Here is a 19,912-nt window from a genome sequence, read left to right as displayed (position 1 = left end):
AGTGCATGCCATTTTGGCTACCGAATTAACCGAAAAGTTGGAAATGTGTTGTGCTACTGCATGTGGGAAAATGACAAGAGGTGAGAAAGACATAAGAATGAACTGTAAGTTTATTCAGCCAAAGTGTGTAAGGGATAATAAAATAAAATTGTAAAAAAAAGTCATACTTTTATGATTTATTGAATAGACTATTTTTATATCATTTCTTCTGAAAGGAGTAATATACGTTTTATGGGAACTTGGGAATTTTGGTAGCTTGTATTTATTCGAAGATTATTGGATATCTTATAGGGATGGCCCCGGGGGAACAGCAGGGACTAGAACCCAGGGCTGGCTTTCACCTGACTCACCAGTTTAATGAGACAATCAGACAAGTAACCATTTAAAATACGGAGTGAAAAACTTTAGCATAGGAATCAGAGTATTAAAGGGGCACAACAGAGGCTCACCAGAACTACTCTCATGCATTCTGGACAAAGGTGGGTCCAGAAATCCTCCCAAACAGAAGTGAACCAACCCTTGAGAAAGGGAATGTGCCAGTGAGTATAAAATTTGCCGAAGTGTATAGCCATGAAAAAAACATGGCATATCTGGTGAAATGCAAGTAGAACGGTGTGGCTGGAACCAAGTTTGCACATGGGGTTAGGAGGAAAGTGGACAGAGGAAAGGTTAAGAAGATCCAGCTCATGAAAACCCTTTGCCTGAGGATTTTGGACTTCTATCATGTAAAACAGGGTGATGTGATGAGGAATATCATCTATTTCTAGAAAACTATCGTTGGTATTGTAGAGAAGGGACTGAAGTGGGGACGAAGAGGAGTCTTCTGCCGCTGCTGATAGAAAATGAGTTAGAGGGGCACCTGGGTGGCTCAGTCGTTGGGCGTCTGCCTTTGGCTTGGGTCGTTATCTCAGGGTCCTGGGATCTCAAGCCCCACATTGGGCTCCCTGCTCACCGGGAAGCCTGCTTCTCCCTCTCCCTCTGCTGCTCCCCCTGCTTGTGTTTTCTCTCTCTCTCTGTCTTAAAAAAAAAAAAAAAAAAGAAAATGAGTTAGAAAGTTATTTCTACTTAAATCCTCACAACAACCCTGATACAGGGCCTGTATTTCTGTCTATTGTACGGATGAGAAGACTGAGGCGTAGAGAGATTAAGTAACTCTCCTCTGAACTACATTCTGTCAAATGTGCAACTAGGATTAAAGTTGACACCTCGGTCCTCTTACAGCTCCCAGAGGCAGATTCACCTTAAAGTTGTCAAGCTGAATCTTCTAGTTTCTGACTGGCATGGGCCCATTCCAAAACTTGATGAAGAGAAGGAGGAAGCAGCATTCTGGTCAGTGACATGGCAGTGTCGTAGAGTGCTGTCCTGGCTCCGGGGGCCACCACATCCACGGGGACACCACCCAACACCTGGGGTAGCCAATCTTGACCTCAAGTAGAAAAAACCCAAAGAATTACTGCCCTTTATCTGCTGTAACCCCTTTGTAAAATATTGGATCCCCAGTCAATGCCCAGGAGAGATTTGCTGAAGTCTGCTACACAAAATGAAATTCAAAATGGGTTTCATCCAGAAAATTTGGTTTAAGTCCTCCCAGAACCCCTGACCCCATCTTTCAGTCTCCAAAATTCTGTCAGCCAGTGTGTTGGTGTTCCTGGGATCTCTGAAATTGCTGGAATAACGTTCACAGCAGCAACCCAGGGGCAAAGCAGCACAAAATAGAATGGTTCCATTCTTTTTTTTTTTTTTAAAGATTTTATTTATTTATTTGAGAGCGAGAATGAGAGAGAGAGAGCACATGAGAGAGGAGAGGGTCAGAGGGAGAAGCAGACTCCCCGCCGAGCAGGGAGCCCGATGCGGGACTCGATCCCGGGACTCCAGCATCATGACCTGAGCCGAAGGCAGTCGCTTAACCAACTGAGCCACCCAGGTGCCCCGGAATGGTTCCATTCTTAATGACAGAATTCAGTCCCCAAATGCCCAGACTCCTTCCTCCCTGACAGAAGACAGAGATCCAGGGGGTAGACTGATGGCAACTGCTTGAAAAGTTCATGTATGGACCAAATCTGGCCAAAATGGCAGGAAGGAATGACACTTAATTGAGTGGTTAACACTTTTATTTCAAAAAGCACGATATTGTATATAACACTTTCTGAAAAATAATTAATAAGATACTGTAATTAAATGAATTCTCTGTTTTTAAACACAATAAGGGTATATAGAATCCCTCAGTGTGAGTTTATTCAAATTTTATTTAAATAGAATGCAACTTAGTCGGGAGACTAAAGGGGCGATTTCTGCCTGTCACAAAATAAAAGCTCTTTTGTGGGTTTTGTTTGTTTATTTATTTATTTAAATTTTACATCCTTAACATATATTACAAGGGCTTCATTGTTTGGTTTAGATATACATATTGTATTTGAATAATTGTTGGGGAGTTCTATGTGCCATGAAAGGTACATTTTCCTTTTTATAATCAATAAACAATAAACTGACACAAAAAGGAATGGAACCATTTAAAAGTTTTGTCTCATTCACGTAGAATACAGTCTGAAATTCAAAACAGATTCTCCCTTGAAAACTGCAATTATTTCCCATCCCCCTAAAAAAGAACAAAATGCAGAAACATATACACAATTCATCAGATTTAAATTTCTATCTGCAGTAGACTACACTAAACAGCTGAGCCTTCTGCTTTGTTATGGCTATAGTCACAGAGATAGTTTAAACATGAAAACTGTTTTAAAAGTTTGTTTTCTTCACCTTCTACAGGATACCTTCTTTCTCCACAAATACATTGACCAGCACTTTTTGCATTGAATACACATGGTATACACATGTATGTGGAAAAATACACTTATGTCCTTTAAAATTTCGGGATCCACATAGACATCTCCATTCCTACTGGAAGCTTGGATAGCCAGGATTCTCCTGGAATGTCTGTTTATCAACTCGGTGTATTGCACTATTGAGCAAAATGCATATCTCTTTTCCCCTGTTCCTCTGACCCCTGCAAGTCCAGGGTTAATTTTTTACTTTAGGGTTTCACCTACTTAAAACTTTGTACTATGATGTCTACTATATTTAAAGAGGTTGACCCGACAACTCCAACACCCACACATAGAGAAGAAAAAATTCCATCTTGAAAAGCTAACATTTGTTATTCAGTATTTTAATATACCATATAACTTTCCGTTTAGAATTTTCCTTAAAATATATATGCTTCACTTGAGGCTGCCATAAAAATGGAAAGAATATCTTCTCTGATTTTAAAACCATCAAAGTCTGTTTTGTTTTTTTTTTTTAAACTACTTTCCAAACCCCAGGAGTAGTGTACTTGAAGGGCAAGCATGTCAGTAGCTTTAGAAAATGAGTTGAAGGCAGTCACATTTGATCCCTATTTGAACATTTATTATTTGTACCAATGAATTCTGACTGAAAATGTAACTACTATTATCACTAATTATAATTCTGTAGCTACACCGATGTAAATGCATCCCTTGATCTCAACTGTGGAAGTCTGATAGGCAGGTTGTTTGATTCGTCCTATCCCACTGTCTCCTCAGTAGCTTTCCACTGCACAGATTGTTAAGAATGATTCACAAACTGTTGCTGCCTTCACACAACATACTATAAAAGGTAGCGAAGACATAATTATATGTGTACTGCACATAAAATAATTGGTGGCTTCAGAATATGTTTTGATACAAAGCCTGCCTGCCCATTGTAGAAAATTGTGTCAATTTATGTAAAAATATTTATTACCTGTAACCATAGATACACGAAATCAATGTGTGTGTTATGTAACATTATGTCAGTAATGCATTTGTTACTGTTTAGAGATTTCTTTTGCTCCAGATTACTGCTCTGCCAAATAACTTTTTTTTTTTTTTTAATTATACTAGGGCAAGTGATTACTGTGCCACATTTGCAATTGTAATGATAATTTTCCTGGGAATGCTAAATTATGTCTTAATTTTATTCAAAAGCTTTTATTTTCAGACCAATTAAACTTATTGTTGATTGATATTTACCATCTAATGTTCCTGGAACACTAAAATAATACGCTTTATACATAATCTTCCATTATAGTACATTGCTTGAGAGTAGCTATTTGATATAACAGCATTCAGTTGAGTTTTCAAACCAAAGAACAAAAATTATAGCAATTTCACTTGAAATCCATAAATCCATGCACAGGAGTGTGTTCAACAGAATCACTAAATGCTATTTGTTATTCAAAGATGAATGAATCAATAGAAAAACAGAACTGATAAATCATTAGTACTTTAATGCAGAGTGGAGAGAAAAACTAATAAATCATGCATTTCAAGCACTTGTTTTCCTTATGGCATGTTTAAAAACATAAAACATGCAATGATGAGATGCAGGTCAATATGAATGAACAATACCCAAACTAGTCGGAACAGCATTTCATTTTATAATCATAGATTTAATGAAACACTAAGAAAAGTACATATTCCATGATTTCTTTAAACAGAGACTCCAACCATACCATGAATACCGTAAATGACAATTTGGGCCATCATTTCCAAATAAACATTTGAAATGCCATAGAGATAGGAGTGGCCTAGGCTGACGGGAGAGGATTAATTGCATGCGTGATTTGCTTCGGTGAGCTTGATATTTCTTACAGGTATCAATTTATACTAGAACAAAACTGATACAATCATTTACTTTCTCAAGTTCACTTAACTGATCCATTAAAAATTACAGATGCCTATATTTATAAATGACCAAAAAAAGCTAGAAATCAGCGAATTGAGCTTTGACTGTGTTGTATGGCCTATTGTCTGCATAAGGTGAGAACTTTAATTATAATTAATGGGTAATTCACTCTCTTTCCAGAGTTTAAGTCATCAAAAAATTAATCATAAGAACCATAAATTTTCTCCACAATGCTAATTAATTATACATGAACCCACTTCTCTCAAGCATCTTTTTCTGAATCTTTGGTGGGAGATAGTATATTAGGCACATAGTTTAAAACAGCTATTTGGTTAACTGGTGTGGTTATGAATTTTCTTCTAGATCCACATGCAGAAAGGAATAAGGCTTGTCATATTACCACAATTTAACTGCCAAGTAACTTATTTCCGTTTTCACTTATTTCTGGAATTAAAAACAAAGTGAAACAAAATAAAAATCACTTTTCTATTTTTTTTTAGCACAAGAAAACTTTATACCTGAAATTTTAAAATCCACTCAGAAGCATCAAGATGTTGAAGAAAAACTATTTAGATACAGCGAGGTATCATAGACAACTATTTAATAAAATCTTCCAATTAAAAGTTTCTTCTCAAGTAATAGTTCAAAGGTCATTGAGACACTGATTCTAAAAGGGAAAAGTATCGCAATCTGTGGTTATGATCATCGTAGCATTACTGATTAGTGCTTATCAATAATTGGGATCACACGGAGAATCACGTTTCCCATGGTGTTTCCTTTTATGGCTCACAGATTTCTCTCACAGGTTAGTAAATGGAAACTGGGAGAGGAATGGATGGCGGACATAAAAATCTATGGGAATGCATGCAACAAAAATATGCAGTACCACTTCATGTAAACTTCTGCCTTCTTCATGCAAAGATGCCTATAAAAACTGAGACAAATTTTCTAATAGCTGAATTTTACATTAGCTCAGTAACAAAAACTGTTAAACCAATTCCATGATTTTGCATGAGCAAGAGAATTGAAATGGTTCAAAGATTTCCAGCATAAGTTTCCATGGACCAATTATGCTAATTAGATCTCGAAGAATAAAATGAGACAGGTTTATTCCTTGCTTCGGTTTCTTGTTCTTTTGACGAGGGAGCAGAACAACCCGGTTTTTGGAGGAGGACCCATCAGCATTGGGGCTTGGTTCTTGTGTGTAATTTTTATCTAGAGAAAGAAAGAGAAAGAGAGTAATCTCCAGGTATAATACCGACTTCACAGAATCTCTGTTAAGGTTAATATTCTATGAGCTACTGGAACACCACGAGGGTAAAATGCAGCTTCAGAGTTTTCATTACTTCAAAAATATTTTTAAGGAAGACAAGAATTGCATTTAAGCCATATTCTAATGCTCAATGTATTAACAAAAAATAAAAATTGACTGAAATCACATTTTAAATATCATGTTACCTCTAACCTCACTTGTGGTAACAGCCCAAAACTCTTTGTTTCAGCCACATGATTATCTAGTATAATTCACTGACTATTTAAAGCAGGAAAGGATGCACCATTCCAGTATTCAGAATCCTAGTTACAGTCCAACATCAAGATGTACCGGGGATCAAGGCAAGCCTTATTTATCTTGTTAATCAGATTGTTTCTCTCTTTCCACATGAACTGCAAGGTTTAATTTCAAAACAGTCATTAGGAATGAAAGTCAAAAGTTAACGTGCAAAAAAGGTCAGAAATGATGAACTAGCTTTCTAATTTGTTAATTAATTGGTAATAGAATAGAATCAAATATTGAAAAGCCTGCTTAAAACACTGTGAGAGACTGTTCCAAAGCTACTCGTTTTGATTTCTTTGATATAAAACTACGAATCACCTTAAATGAGACAACCTTAAAGTAGATTATGTCTGCAATTTTCTCTAATTCAAGTCTAAATTAGAGAAGACATTTTATGAATATATGCTATGCTCAAAGCTAATTGAAAGCAATTATCAAAGTGGCATTTTGTCTGTGACTTTAAGATACATTGTAAGATAATAAATGATTCTCATTATGTAATAAAAAGGTCACATCTTGCCTTTGGGCTAGTGATGCTAGGAGTTTTTCAAAAGCAATCTGAGACATTTTCTTTAGAGAACTGCGACTAATACAAGAACCATCGCTTATTAAATATCAGTTGTCACCTGCACAGCACCCGCATCAGAGATGAGTATTTCTTTCAAAAAGAAACACCACCTCATTAAAAGCTGCAAAAATATATCTCTTAAAGTGCATCCCTGACATTTTCAAGTTAAAATGAATATCCTTCACTTGTCATTCACTAATAGCAATAAAACAAAACAAAAAAATGTATGTCACGTGGACAGGATCATTAAAATCAGCACTGGGGCTTTTGGGAAATGGAGATTCACTTCACAGTCTAGAAAGACAGAAGTATGTCAAAAACCTGGAAAAATGAACAACTTTATTTAAGTCTGTTGGAATCAGGTTATTCTGGGAAGATTCAGTGTTCTTCTCTTTACTGTAAAAATAAATTGCACCAGTAAAAGGCCAGTAGGCTAAGCCAGCCCCAAACTCTCTGAATGTATGATTTTATTTTATTTTTGTTATCTTATGAACTGTGGAATTGATAGCTGGATAGTTAAGATCCCAGAATGTGCACATCTTTATAGATTGAAAAAGATCTCTACCAGATGTTCTCTCTTAATAAATTCAGTTTTAGATTATGCCATGAATTTTTAAATCCCCCTGAACCCTAGGTTTGTATCATATCTAATACAGCATCATTCATTCATTTATTCATTTCATAAAATTTATTGCACCCCTACTATGCTTCAGACACCCTCCCAGGAACTTTTAATGAATAATGCACAATCTATGCTCCCAAGAAGTTCTAGTCAAGTAGGAAAAAGAAATTTAACAGGCATGTTCAACCTATCATAGAACTGAAATAGGAGGTTAAGCAGAAAGGCACTATTTTTTAATGATGAAAATAAAAGTGACTTTTTTTACACAAAAACACAATGTTTAAATGAATGCTTGGGGAAGAAGTTATCACATATTACTTATATGATAACCTTAGATTCAAATAGAACATTAGCAGCTAAAGTAAGAAGATATATATTTCTGACTCACAGTTGCTGGACTAAATTCTTTGGAGGGTATGAATAGTATTAGGACATTTTGGAAAATAAGTTCATTATTAGCAAATTATTGTTAAGACTTTGGAAGAAATACATCATTCTACTTATATAAGCTTAATAATAATTTATGACTAAGTGTAACCATAGTACCACAAATTATTGGCAATGAGATTTTGTTCACTCTGTTATTTCTGCATTTGAAATTTTTTTTTTTTTGATCATGGCTATCTTTATACTGGCAATTCTTTTTTGAAAAAAATAACATGTTGCTATTCCTTCATTCAGTGCTCTTAATACAACGAGATCCTTAATCCATGTTATTATTGTGGAGTGCTAGTTTTCAGATTCTAAGCAAGATGACGGCCACTCCTGTTCTTAAAATTATCTAAAACCTGTCCTTTTGGTTGTTTGATCATGCCTATGGTCTAAGTATACAACTCTTTCTTTAATCTAACATTATTTCCATAAAAGATTAAATCTTTATCTTTATTGTCTATTGTTTATGAAAATGAAAAACAACTGGCTGTGTTTTCCTTTTAGCGGAGATAACATGACGGAAACTAGCATTCAGGAAATGCCTATTACGTATCTGGGCTCTTTGCATAGGTAATCTCACTGGATAATTAAATGTCCTTGTGTATTTGAGCATAAGCAAAAAGGACTCCATTAAGGATGGGAATAATTCCAGTTCAAGTGAGTTAATGGTGTGGTCACAGAAAGTCCAATGTAGGCTCCAGAAAGCTGTAGAGACTTAATTAAGAGTAAGTTTAGGTTCAGACTGCCCATGTGAGGGAACCTGGTTAAGAGGGCATCTTCAGGAATGGAATAATGATTCAGATGCCTATTTTGTATACATTCTACACTTTTTGTCTTAAAGATTTTATTTATTTATTTGAGAGAGAGAGAGAGTGTGTGTGTGTGTGTGCACACAGGCACGAGTGAGGGGCCTGGCAGAGGGAGAGGGAGAATCTCTCTCTCTCTCTTTTTTTTTTTTTTAAGAGGGAGAATCACAAGCAGACTCCATGCGATGTACAGAGCCCAACCAGGGCCTTGATCCCATGATCCTGAGATCATGACCTGAGCCAAAATCAAGAGTCAGATGCTCAAGTGACTGAGCCACCCAGGCACCCCTACATTCCATACTCTTGTATTATTTTATTTATTTATTTATTTATTTATTTATTTATTTATTTATTTATTTATTTATTTATTTATTTATTTAGAGACCGTGATATCTACCAGAAAAACAACGAGTAAGGAGATTTTATTCCTAAAGACTTTAGAATATACTAAGTTTCAGCAATCTGAAGACATGAGCCAAATTTTCAGCAATCTTCAACTGCTTCCATCTTTCAACAATCAGGCAGTTGCTTCTTAGCTTCTTTTCAATACATCAAATATTTACTGAGCACCGGCTATCAGCAATTTGCAACTTGATTTTGATTAGTTTGGAAGAGAATCTGAAATTTATAAGTGAGAGAGAATCGTGGGCACTCATAAGAGAGAATTGTGGGTGATGGGGCTTCCAGAAGCTGGGATGGCTGCATGAAGGTAGAAGAACTTTGCTTTAAAAACGAAAGACAAATACTGTCAGTAATACAATAGTGCCCTCCTATAAAAACTCTTCATTTCTGCGTATTACTTATTCCTTTGCAAAGCAATGGTGGCACAAGGGAGGCACTTCTACAGTTGCATGACTCTTCCTACTTCTATCTTCCTATTACATATTAAGATTAGACACATCTAAAAATCTAAACATGAAAAAAATTTGATTGGTGTTTTCAGTTTCATAAGTTTTCAGTACAAAATAAAAATGTACACATGGAAACCAAATCAAGGATTACAAGGCACAGTTTTCTTGTTTCTATTGTATTATCAGTGTTACATAGTGTAACTTCATAATTATAATATTGAGAGTAATAACAAAATCAAAAAATAATAAGATTGAACTCTTGCTGTGTGCTGAGCATTATGCTAAGTATTTTACACAAGTAATTCAGATGCTACCTGTTTCATCTCTTTGAGTTGTCCTCAACAAAAGTCTATTCCCATAAAAGTATTATTGTTGAAGACTGTAGGACTGAAGTATAATTTCATAAACATGACAGAATAAGGGTTTATATCTCATAGCAGTAAACAGTGTTTATTCCCATTAGACATTTGTGTTCTCTATAAAGAACTTTCATTATATGTCTGTTTTTGTGCCAGTACAATGCTGTCTTGTGATCACTGCTTTGTAATATAGCTTGAAATCGGGCAATGTGATGCCCCCAGCTTTGTTTTTCTTTTTCAACATTTCCTTGGCAATTCAGGGTCTTTTCTGATTACAAACAAATTTTAGGATTGTTTGTTTCAGCACTTTGAAAAATGTCACTGGAATTTCGATCAGGATGGCATTGAAGATATGGATTGCTCTGGGTAGCATAGACATTTTAACAATGTTTATTCTTCCAATCCATGAGCATGGAATGTTTTTCCATCTTTTTGTGTCTTCTTCAATTTCTTTCATGAGTGTTCTGTAGTTCCTAGAGTATAGATCCTTTACCTCTTTGGTTAGGTTTATTCCAAGGTATCTTATGGTTTTTGGTGCTATTGTAAATGGAATCGTTTCTCTAATTTCTCTCTCTTTGTTGCATTGTTAGTGTATAACAGAACAACTGATTTCTGTGCATTGATTTTGTATCCTGCCACATTACTGAATTGCTGTATGAGTTCTAGTAATGTGGGGGTGGAGTCTTTTGGGTTTTCCACATAAAATATCATGTCCTCTGCGAAGAGAGAGTTTGACTTCTTCTTTGCCAATTTGAATACCTTTTATTTCTTTTTGTTGTCTGATTGCTATTGCTAGGACTTCTAGTACTATGTTGAACAATAGGGCGAGAGTGGGCATCCTTGTGTTCCTGATCTTAAGGGAAAGGCTCTCAGCTTTTCACCACTGAGGATGATATTCACTGTGGGTTTTTCATTGATGGATTTTATGAACTTGAGGAATGTTCCCTCTACCCCTATACTCTGAAGAGTTTTAATCAGGAAAGGATGCTGTATTTCATCAAATGGCTTTTTCTGATCAATTGAGAGGACATATGGTTCTTCTCTCTCCTCTTATTAATGTGTTCTATCTCATTGATTGATTTGTGAATGTTGAACCACCCTTGCATCCTGGGGATAAATCCCACTAGGTCGTGGTGGAACAGAATAGAGAGCCCAGATATGGACCCTCAACTTTATGGTCAAATAATCTTTGACAAAGTAGGAAAAAATGTGCAATGGAAAAAAGAGAGTCTCTCCAATAAATGGTGCTGGGAAAACTGGACAGCTATATACAGGAGAATGAAACTTGACCTTTCTCTAACACCATACACAAAGATAAACTCAAAATGGATGAAAGACCTCAATGTGAGACAGGAATCCATCAAACTCCTAGAGGAGAACACAGGCAGCAACCTCTTCAACCTCAGCCACAGCAACTTTTGCCTAGACACATCGCCAAAGGCAAGGGAAGCAAGGGCAAAAATGAACTGTTGGGACTTCATCAAGATAAAAAGCTTCTGCACAGCAAAGGAAACAGTAAACAAAACAAAGCAGCAACCCACAGAATGGGAGAAGATATTTGCAAATGGCACTACAGTTAAAGGGCTGGTATCCAAGATCTATAAGGAACTTCTCAAACTCAACACCCAAAAAACAAATAATCAAGTCAAAAAGTGGGCAGAAGAGGTGAACAGACACTTCTCCAAAGAAGACAAACAAATGGCTAACAGACACATGAAAAAATGTTCATCATTAGCCATCAGGGAAATTCAAATCAAAACCACATTGAGATACCACCTTACACCAGTTAGAATGGCAAAAATGGACAAGGCAAGAAACAACAAATGTTGGAGAGGTTGTGGAGAAAGGAGAACCCTCTTACACTGTTGGTGGGAATACAAGTTGGTACAGCCACTTTGGAAAACAGTGTGGAGGTTCCTCAAAAATTTAAAAATACAGCTACCCTATGACCCAGCAATTGCACTACTGGGTATTTACCCCAAAGACATAGATGTAGTGAAAAGAAGGGCCATATGCACCCCAGTGTTCATAGCAGCAATGTCCACAATAGCCAAACTGTGGAAAGAGCTGAGGTGCCCTTCAACAGATGAATGGATAAAGAAGATGTGGTCCATATATGCAATAGAACATTACTCAGCCATCAGAAAGGATGAATACCCAACTTTTACATCAACAGGGATGGTACTGGAGGAGATTATGCTAAGTGAAATAAGTCAAGCCGAGAAAGTCAATTATCATATGGTTTTACTTATTTGTGGAACATAAGGAATAGCATGGAGGACATCAGGAGAAGGAAGGGAAAAATGAAGAGGGGGAAATCGGAGGGAGAGACAAACCATGAGAGACTATGGACTGTGAGAAACAAACTGAGGGTTTTGGAGGGGAGGGGGTGGGGAGATGGGTTAGCCTGGTGATGGGTATTAAGGAGGGCCCATACTGCATGGAGCACTGGATGTTATATGAAAACAATGAATCGTGGATCATTACATAAAAAACTAATGATGTATTGTATGGTGACTAACATAACATAAAAAACAACAACAACAAAAAAAAAACCAACTTTCGTTAGCCCAACTAAAATTGAGATAAGAGAGGAAAGTCTTTTCTGACTCATTCTCCAGGCAAGTTCCACATGATTCATTGGATTTTTCTTTCCTAGCTCCCTATTCCCTAACACCAAATATTCTCACTACCCTTTATTACAAGGCATAGTGTTTCTTTTCCTCAGGTCATCTGAACACCTTGTCCAATATCCAGTCCCTGGAGGCCCTGGCTACTCACCAAAGGGCTTACTAAGTTTTCTGATAAGAGGGGCATCCAGGATGGCAGTGTAGGAAGATTTTGAACTCACCTTCTCCCATGGACATACCAGATTTGCTACTACATATGGATCATTTCCCTCTGAAAAATATCTGAAAACTAGATGAACTACTCTCCACAACAAAGGATAGAAGAACCACACTGAGATGGGTAGGAAAAGCCCCACCCTGGCACAGCAACACACAGTAGGGAGGGATATCATCAGACAAGCACTTCTCCTGGAGAAGCAGGAGGCAGCGACTGGTTCCCCACATTGGATACCCCAGCTCCTGTGTGCACTGGAGAGATGATCCCGAGAAAGTCTGGATTAGAAAACCAATGGGGCTGACATTTGAAGTTCCCAAAGTGTTACAGGAAAGATTCCCCTCTTGGAGGGCTTACATGCTGTCTTGCTTGCCCTGAGACCCAGCAAATTGAAAAGCATCTAGACTATACATGAGGAAGATTCCCATTTGCTGATCTGGTGGCATCAGCTGTAGGGGCAAGGGACAGTTGAGATTCTCTCTGGAGACAGTTCTCTCTCCACACAGCCTACTAGCACAGGTGGATGAGCTTGGATGTGGCACCCTCCTGTTGCCTTGCTGGGATGGACAGGGACAAGTCGTTGTGGTACTTGCTGAGGCAGGAGGGCATGGGTGGTTGCAATGCTCCCCCTCTACCTGACTGGGGGAGGAAAACATGAATGGTCATAGAGTCCTCCCACTTGCTAGCTAAAGTCTGCGAGTAGGGGGGATTTTAACATTGCCCTGGCCTCTGGCTGGGGCTGATAAGTATGAATGATCCCAGCATTCTCCCTTTCCCAGCCTAAAGCTGGTATGCATGCACAGACCAAACATTCTCCATCTGCCTTACTGAAAAAGTGGGCACATGCAATCCATTGGGAGCACCCCTTGATTGCCTGGCCCTGGTGGCCAAGAGACCTGGCATTCCAGAGCTCCACAGGACTATAACAATTGGAAAGACAGTTCTTGGCAGTCCACGACCCTCAGCGCACTGCACAGACAGCAGCCTGAAATACAACCCCAGTCTTCCTGTGAAAAAGGCCTATTTAATTAGCCTAGAGCTTCAGCTTGAGGGACAGGCTTTAGGTTTCCATACTTCTAGAGGCTAAGAAGCACTCCTAGGGAATGTAAGTGGAGAACACCATCCTTGAACACCCCCTTGGCCTTTCTACAGCTCCACAAAACTTTCCAGAAAGAAGCTTCTAGTCTCATTTGAATCCCTAGTTTTTGCAACTGTTGCCCAGGGGATACTCCAGATCTCCTGGTCTACAGACTAGCTATGATTACACATGTGGCCCCATAGACTATAAACATTTCCATCCTTTAAAAGCTGTTACCTGAAAATAGATTCTAAATGAGATTCCTCCTTTTGGATTACTGACAGGTCTTGGCACATACTTAAAAATAGAGACATATCAAGAACAAATTATGTGGTTTAGAAAATCAAAAAGCTTCAAGAGACAACCAAAAGCTAGGGCAAGGTTAAATGAGAAGGATCATCACCTGTACAAGGCCATTCCCTCAAGACTGAGAAAGGTAGTGGTTTCACCTAAAACATAGAAACAGAGAGTCGAACAAAATGAGAGAACAGAGAAATATGTTTCAAATGAAAGAACAAGACAAATCCTCAGGATAAACATCTTAATGATACAAATATAAGTAATTTACTTGATAAAGAATTCAAAGGAATGATCACAAAGATGCTGATGGAACTTGAGAGAAGAAAGGATGAACATACAAAACCTTCAACAATGAGATAACATATAGGGAAAAAAGTAACAAACATAAGTCACAGAACTGAAGAATACAATAATTGAGCTGAAAAACAAATTTGAGGTGTTCAACAGCAACTGACTCAAGTGGAAGAATAGATCAGCAAGCTGGAAGATAAAGAAACGAAACTCACTCAGAGCAACAAAAAGAAAAAAGAATTTAAAAAAATGAAGACAGCTTAAGGCACCTACAGGACCACATCAAATGGAATGACATTTGCATTATAGGGGTCCTAGGAGAAAGGGGCAGAAAACTTATTTGAAGAAAAAATGGCTGTAAACTCCCCTAACCTAAAGAAGGAAACAGATATCAGGTCCTGGGAGAACAGAAAGTTCCGCATAAGATGAGCCGCAAAAGAGCCAAGCTAAATCACATTATAATTAAAATGTCAAAAGTTAAAGAGATAATCTTAAAACCAGAGAGAGAGAGAGAAAGAGAGAACCAACTTGTTATATACAAGGGAAATCCTATAAGAGTATCAGCAGATTTATCAGCAGAAACTTTGCAAGTCAGAAGAAGTTGGCATGACATATTCAAAGTGATAAAAGGAAAAACCTTCCAACCAAGAATACTCAGTGAGGTTATCATTCAGATTTGCAGGAGAGATAAAGAGTTTTCCAGAAAGCAAAAGCTAAAGGAGTTTATCACTATTAAACTGGCCTTAGAAGAAATGTTAAAGGAACTTCTTTAAGCTGAAAGGAAATGGTACTGGTTAATAACAGGAAAGCATGCAAAAGTAAAGTTCTCACTGGAAAAAGTAAATACATAGTAAAGTTAGTGGATTAATTAGTTATAAAGCTAAGAAGGCTAAAATACATAAGTATTAAAATTAACTAAAACTACACTAATTAGTTATATAAAATAAAAAGATGTAAAAAGTGACATAAAAAACAAAATGTGGGTGGGATAAAAATGCAGTTTTCAAATGTGTTCAAATTTAAGTTGCTATCAACTTAAAAATAAACTGTCATATACATAGGATGATATATATGTGAATCTCATGATAACCACAAAGCAAAGACTTATAGTAAATACACAAAAGTAGATGAGAAAGGAATCTAAACACAACACTAAAGTCACCAAACCACAAGGAAAGAGAGAAAAGAAGAAAAACAGACAGGACCTATAAAAACACCAGAAAATAATGAACAAAATGGCAGTAAGTACATACCCATCAATAATTACTTTAAATGTAAGTTGACTAAATTCTCCAATAAAAAGATACAGAGTGGCTGAATGGATTAAAAAACAAACAAACAAAAACAAGATACACTTATATACTGCCTACAAGAGACTCACTTCAGAAGTAAAGACACACATGGAAAGTGAAGGAATGGAAAAATATCTCCCATACAAATGAAAAAGAATGTTGGTGTAGCTATACTCATATCAGACAAAACAGACTTTAAAATAAAGACTGTAGCAAACTGCATGATGATATAGGGGTCAATCCAGCAAGAAGATATAATGTTTATAAATATATATGCATACAATATAGAAACACCGAAATACATAAAGCAAATATTAACAGACCTAAAGGGAGAAATCAATAGCAATACAATAATTGTGGGCGATTTTAATACCCCACTTATACCAATGGATAAATCATCCAGACAGAAAATCAATAAGGAGACTTTGGTCTTAAATGTCACAATAGACCAGATAGACTTAATAAATATATATAGAACAGTCCATCCAAAAGCAGCAGAATACACAATCTTCTTAAGTTCACACAGAACATCCTCCAGAACAGATCACATGTTAGGCTACAAAACAAGTCTCAATAAATTCAGAAAGTGTGAAATCATATCAAACCTTTATTCAGATCACAATTGTATAAAACTAGATATCAATTACAAAAATAAAACTGGAAAAAAACCCTACTTCTACATGGAGATTAAACATGTTACTGAGCAACTATTGGGTCATAGAAGAAATCAAAGGAGAAATAAAAAATACCTAGAGACAAATAAAAACAGAAATATGACATAATCTATGGGATGCTGCAAACACAGTTCTAAGAGGAATGTTCATAACAATGTAGGTAGGCCTACCTCAAAACACAAGAAAAATCTCAAATAAACAATTTACCTTTATGCCTAAAGGAATTAGAAAAAGAAGTAAAGGGGCGCCTGGGTGGCTCAGTTGGTTAAGCGACTGCCTTCGGCTCAGGTCATGATCCTGGAGTCCCGGGATCGAGTCCCGCATCGGGCTCCCTGCTCGGCAGGGAGCCTGCTTCTCCCTCTGACCCTCCCCCCTCTCATGTGCTCTCTGTCTCTCTCATTCTCTCTGTCTCAAATAAATAAATAAAATCTTAAAAAAAAAAAAGAAAAAGAAGTAAAATGAAGCCTAAAGTTAGGAGAAGGAAGGAAATAATAAAGATCAGACTGGAAATAAATAAAACAGAGACTAAAAAGGCAATAGAAAAAAATCAATGAAATCAAGAGCTGCTTCTTCGACAAGATAAACAAAATTCACAAAACTTTAGCTAGACTCTCCAAGAAAAAAAGAGAGAGCTCAAATTAAAAAAAAATCAGAAATAAAGGAGAAGTTACAACTATTACCACAGAAATACAAAAGATCATGAGAAACTACTTTGGATAATTATACACCAGCAAACTGGACAGCCTAGAAGAAATAGATAAATTTCTAGAAATTTACAATCTTCCAAAATGATTCATGAAGAAATAGAAAATCTTGAATAGACTGATTACTAGTAAGGAGACTGAATCAGTAATTAAGAACTTCAAAAGAAACAACAGTCCAGGACCAAGCGACTTCACTGGTGAATTCTACCAAATATTAAAGACTTAATACCTATGTTTCTTAAACTCTTCCAAAAACTCAATAGAAGAGTATGCTTCCAATTTCATTTTATGAGGCTACCATTACCATGATACCAAAACCAGACAAAGATACCAAGCACACACAAATTACAGGCAGATATCCCTGAAGAACACAGAGGTAAAAGATCCTTAATGAAATATTAGCAAACTAAATTCAATACTACATTGAGAAGATTATACACCAAGATCAAGTGGCATCCAGAGATGTAAGAATGGTTCAACATCTGCAAATGAATTGACAAAATTCAAGATCCATTTAAAGTAAAAGCTCTTAACTGAGTATAGACAGAACATATCTCAACATAATAGAGGACACATATGACAAGCCCACAGCTAACATCATACTCAGTGGTAAGAAGCTGAAATATTTCCTCTAAGATCAAGAACAAGACAAGGATGCCTACTACTCCCACTTTTATTCAACAAAGTATTAGAAGTCCTAGACAGAGTAATTAGGCAAGAAAGAGAAAGAAAAGGCACCCAAATTGTTAAGAAAGAAGTAAAACTGTCACTATTTGCAGATAACTTGATACATAGAAACATAGAAACCCCTAAAAATTCCAACAACAAAAAACTGTTAGTATTAAATAAATGAATTCAGTAAAGTTGAAGGATACAAAATTAATGATCAAAATTTTGCAGATTCGGGCGCCTGGGTGGCTCAGTTGGTTAAGCGACTGCCTTCGGCTCAGGTCATGGTCCTGGGGTCCTGGGATCGAGTCCCGCATCGGGCTCCCTGCTCTGCGGGAAGCCTGCTTCTCCCTCTCCCACTCCCCCTGCTTGTGTTCCCTCTCTCGCTGTGTCTCTCTCTGTCAAATAAATAAAATCTTTAAAAAAAAAAAAAAAAAAATTTTGCAGATTCTACACTATTAATGAACTATCAAAAAAAAAAGAAATCAAGAAAATAATCCCATTTATAATTGGACCAAAAAGCATAAAACATGTAGGAATAAATTTAGCCAATTGGGTAAAAGACCTGAACACTAAAAACTGTAAGACACTAAGGAAAGAAATTAAAGAAAACACAATAAATGAAGAGATATTGCATGCTTATGGATTGGAAGAATTAATATTGTTAAAATGTCCATATTACCCAAAGCCATCTACAGATTCAATGCAATCCCTATCGATATTCCCTGGCATTTCTCACAGAACTAGAACAAATCTAAAATGTGTATGGAACCACAGAAGACCACAAATAGTCAAAAAAAAAAAAAAAATCCTGAGAAATAAGAACAAAGCCAGAGGAACTATGCTCCTTGATTTCAAAGTAAATTACAAGGCTAAAGTATACCAAACATTGCAGTATTGGTAGAAAAACTGACACAAAGAGTCAATGGAATAGGGAGCTGAGAAATAAACTCACACATTTTTGGTCAACAAATTTACAACAAAGGAGGCAAGAATACACAATGCGGAAAGGATAATCTGTTCAATACATGCTGTTGCGAAAACTGGACAGCCACATGCAAAAGAATAAAACTGGGCCACTATCTTACACCACATACAAAAATAAACTCAAAATGGATTAAAGACTTGAACGTAAAATCTGAAACCATAAAATGCCTAGAAAAAAACTTAAGTAGTAAGCTCCTTAACATTCGTTTTAGCAATAATTTTTGGATCTGACTCCAAAGGCAAGGGAAACAAAAGCACAACAAAACAAACAAAAACAAATGGATGACATCAAACTAAAAAGCTTTGCCCAGCAAAGGAAACTATCAACAAAACAAAAAGGCAACCTACTGAATGGGAGAAGATATTTGCAAGTCATACATGTGATAAGGGGCTAATATCAAAAATACATAAAGAACTTATGAAACTCAGTAACAAAAAACAACCTGATTAAAAGATGAGCAGAGGATCTGAATAGGCATTTTTCCAAAGAAGACATCCAGATAGTCAAAAGGCTGATGAAACGATGCTCAATATCACTAATTATCAGGGAAATGGAAATCAAAACCACAAGGAGTTATCACCTTACACCTGTCAGAATGGCTATTATCAAAGGACAAAAAATAACAAAGGCTGGTGAGGATGTGGAGAAAGGGAACCCTCATGCACTGTTGGTGGGATTATAAATTGGGGCAGCCACTCTGAAAAACAGGATGGAAGTTTCTCAAAAAATTAAAAATAGAACTACCCTATGATCCAGCAAGTCCATTACTGGGTATCTATCTGAAGAAAATGAAAACACTAATTGAAAAGATATAAGCAGCCCCATGTTCACTGCAGTATCATTTACAATAGGTAAGATATGGGAACAACCTAAGTGTCCAAAGATGAATGGATGGACAAAGAATATGTGCTATATATATACAATGGGAGACTACTGAGCATAAAAAGAATGAAATCTTGCATTTATGACAACACGGGTGTACCTTGAGAGTATTATACTAAGTGAAATAAGTTAGAGAAGGACAAATACCATATGATTTCACCTATATGTGTAATATAAAAAAACCAAAATGTACAAAACAAAACAACCCCGGACTCGTATATACAGAGAATAGATTTTTGGTTGCCAGATTGGAGAGGGCTTGAGTGGGTAACAAAATGTGTGAAGGGGATTAAGAAGTACAAGACCTCTGGTTA

At 36.7% G+C, this 19,912-nt stretch overlaps 1 protein-coding gene across 3 annotated transcripts in view; it reads right to left on the bottom strand.

Annotated features, from left to right (window-relative positions):
• Window positions 1-5,182: 5,182 nt before the first annotated feature.
• DGKB (diacylglycerol kinase beta) overlaps window positions 5,183-19,912 on the bottom strand; it is a 725,959-nt gene continuing 711,229 nt past the window's right edge. For all 3 annotated transcript variants that reach the window (XM_054505270.2, XM_064575197.1, XM_064575198.1), the window contains one exon: window positions 5,183-5,898. In XM_054505270.2, the coding sequence (XP_054361245.1) occupies window positions 5,791-5,898 (108 nt within the window). In that variant the 3' untranslated portion in view covers window positions 5,183-5,790. The remainder of the gene's footprint in view (window positions 5,899-19,912) is intronic.

This window comes from Mirounga angustirostris, unplaced genomic scaffold, assembly GCF_029215605.1.
Source record: "Mirounga angustirostris isolate CCGP_5_RB_7025 unplaced genomic scaffold, mMirAng1.0.hap1 SCAF_12, whole genome shotgun sequence".
Lineage (NCBI taxonomy): Eukaryota > Metazoa > Chordata > Mammalia > Carnivora > Phocidae > Mirounga > Mirounga angustirostris.
Note: the sequence above shows the minus strand (reverse complement) of the source record. Positions and strands in the feature narration are given on the sequence as shown.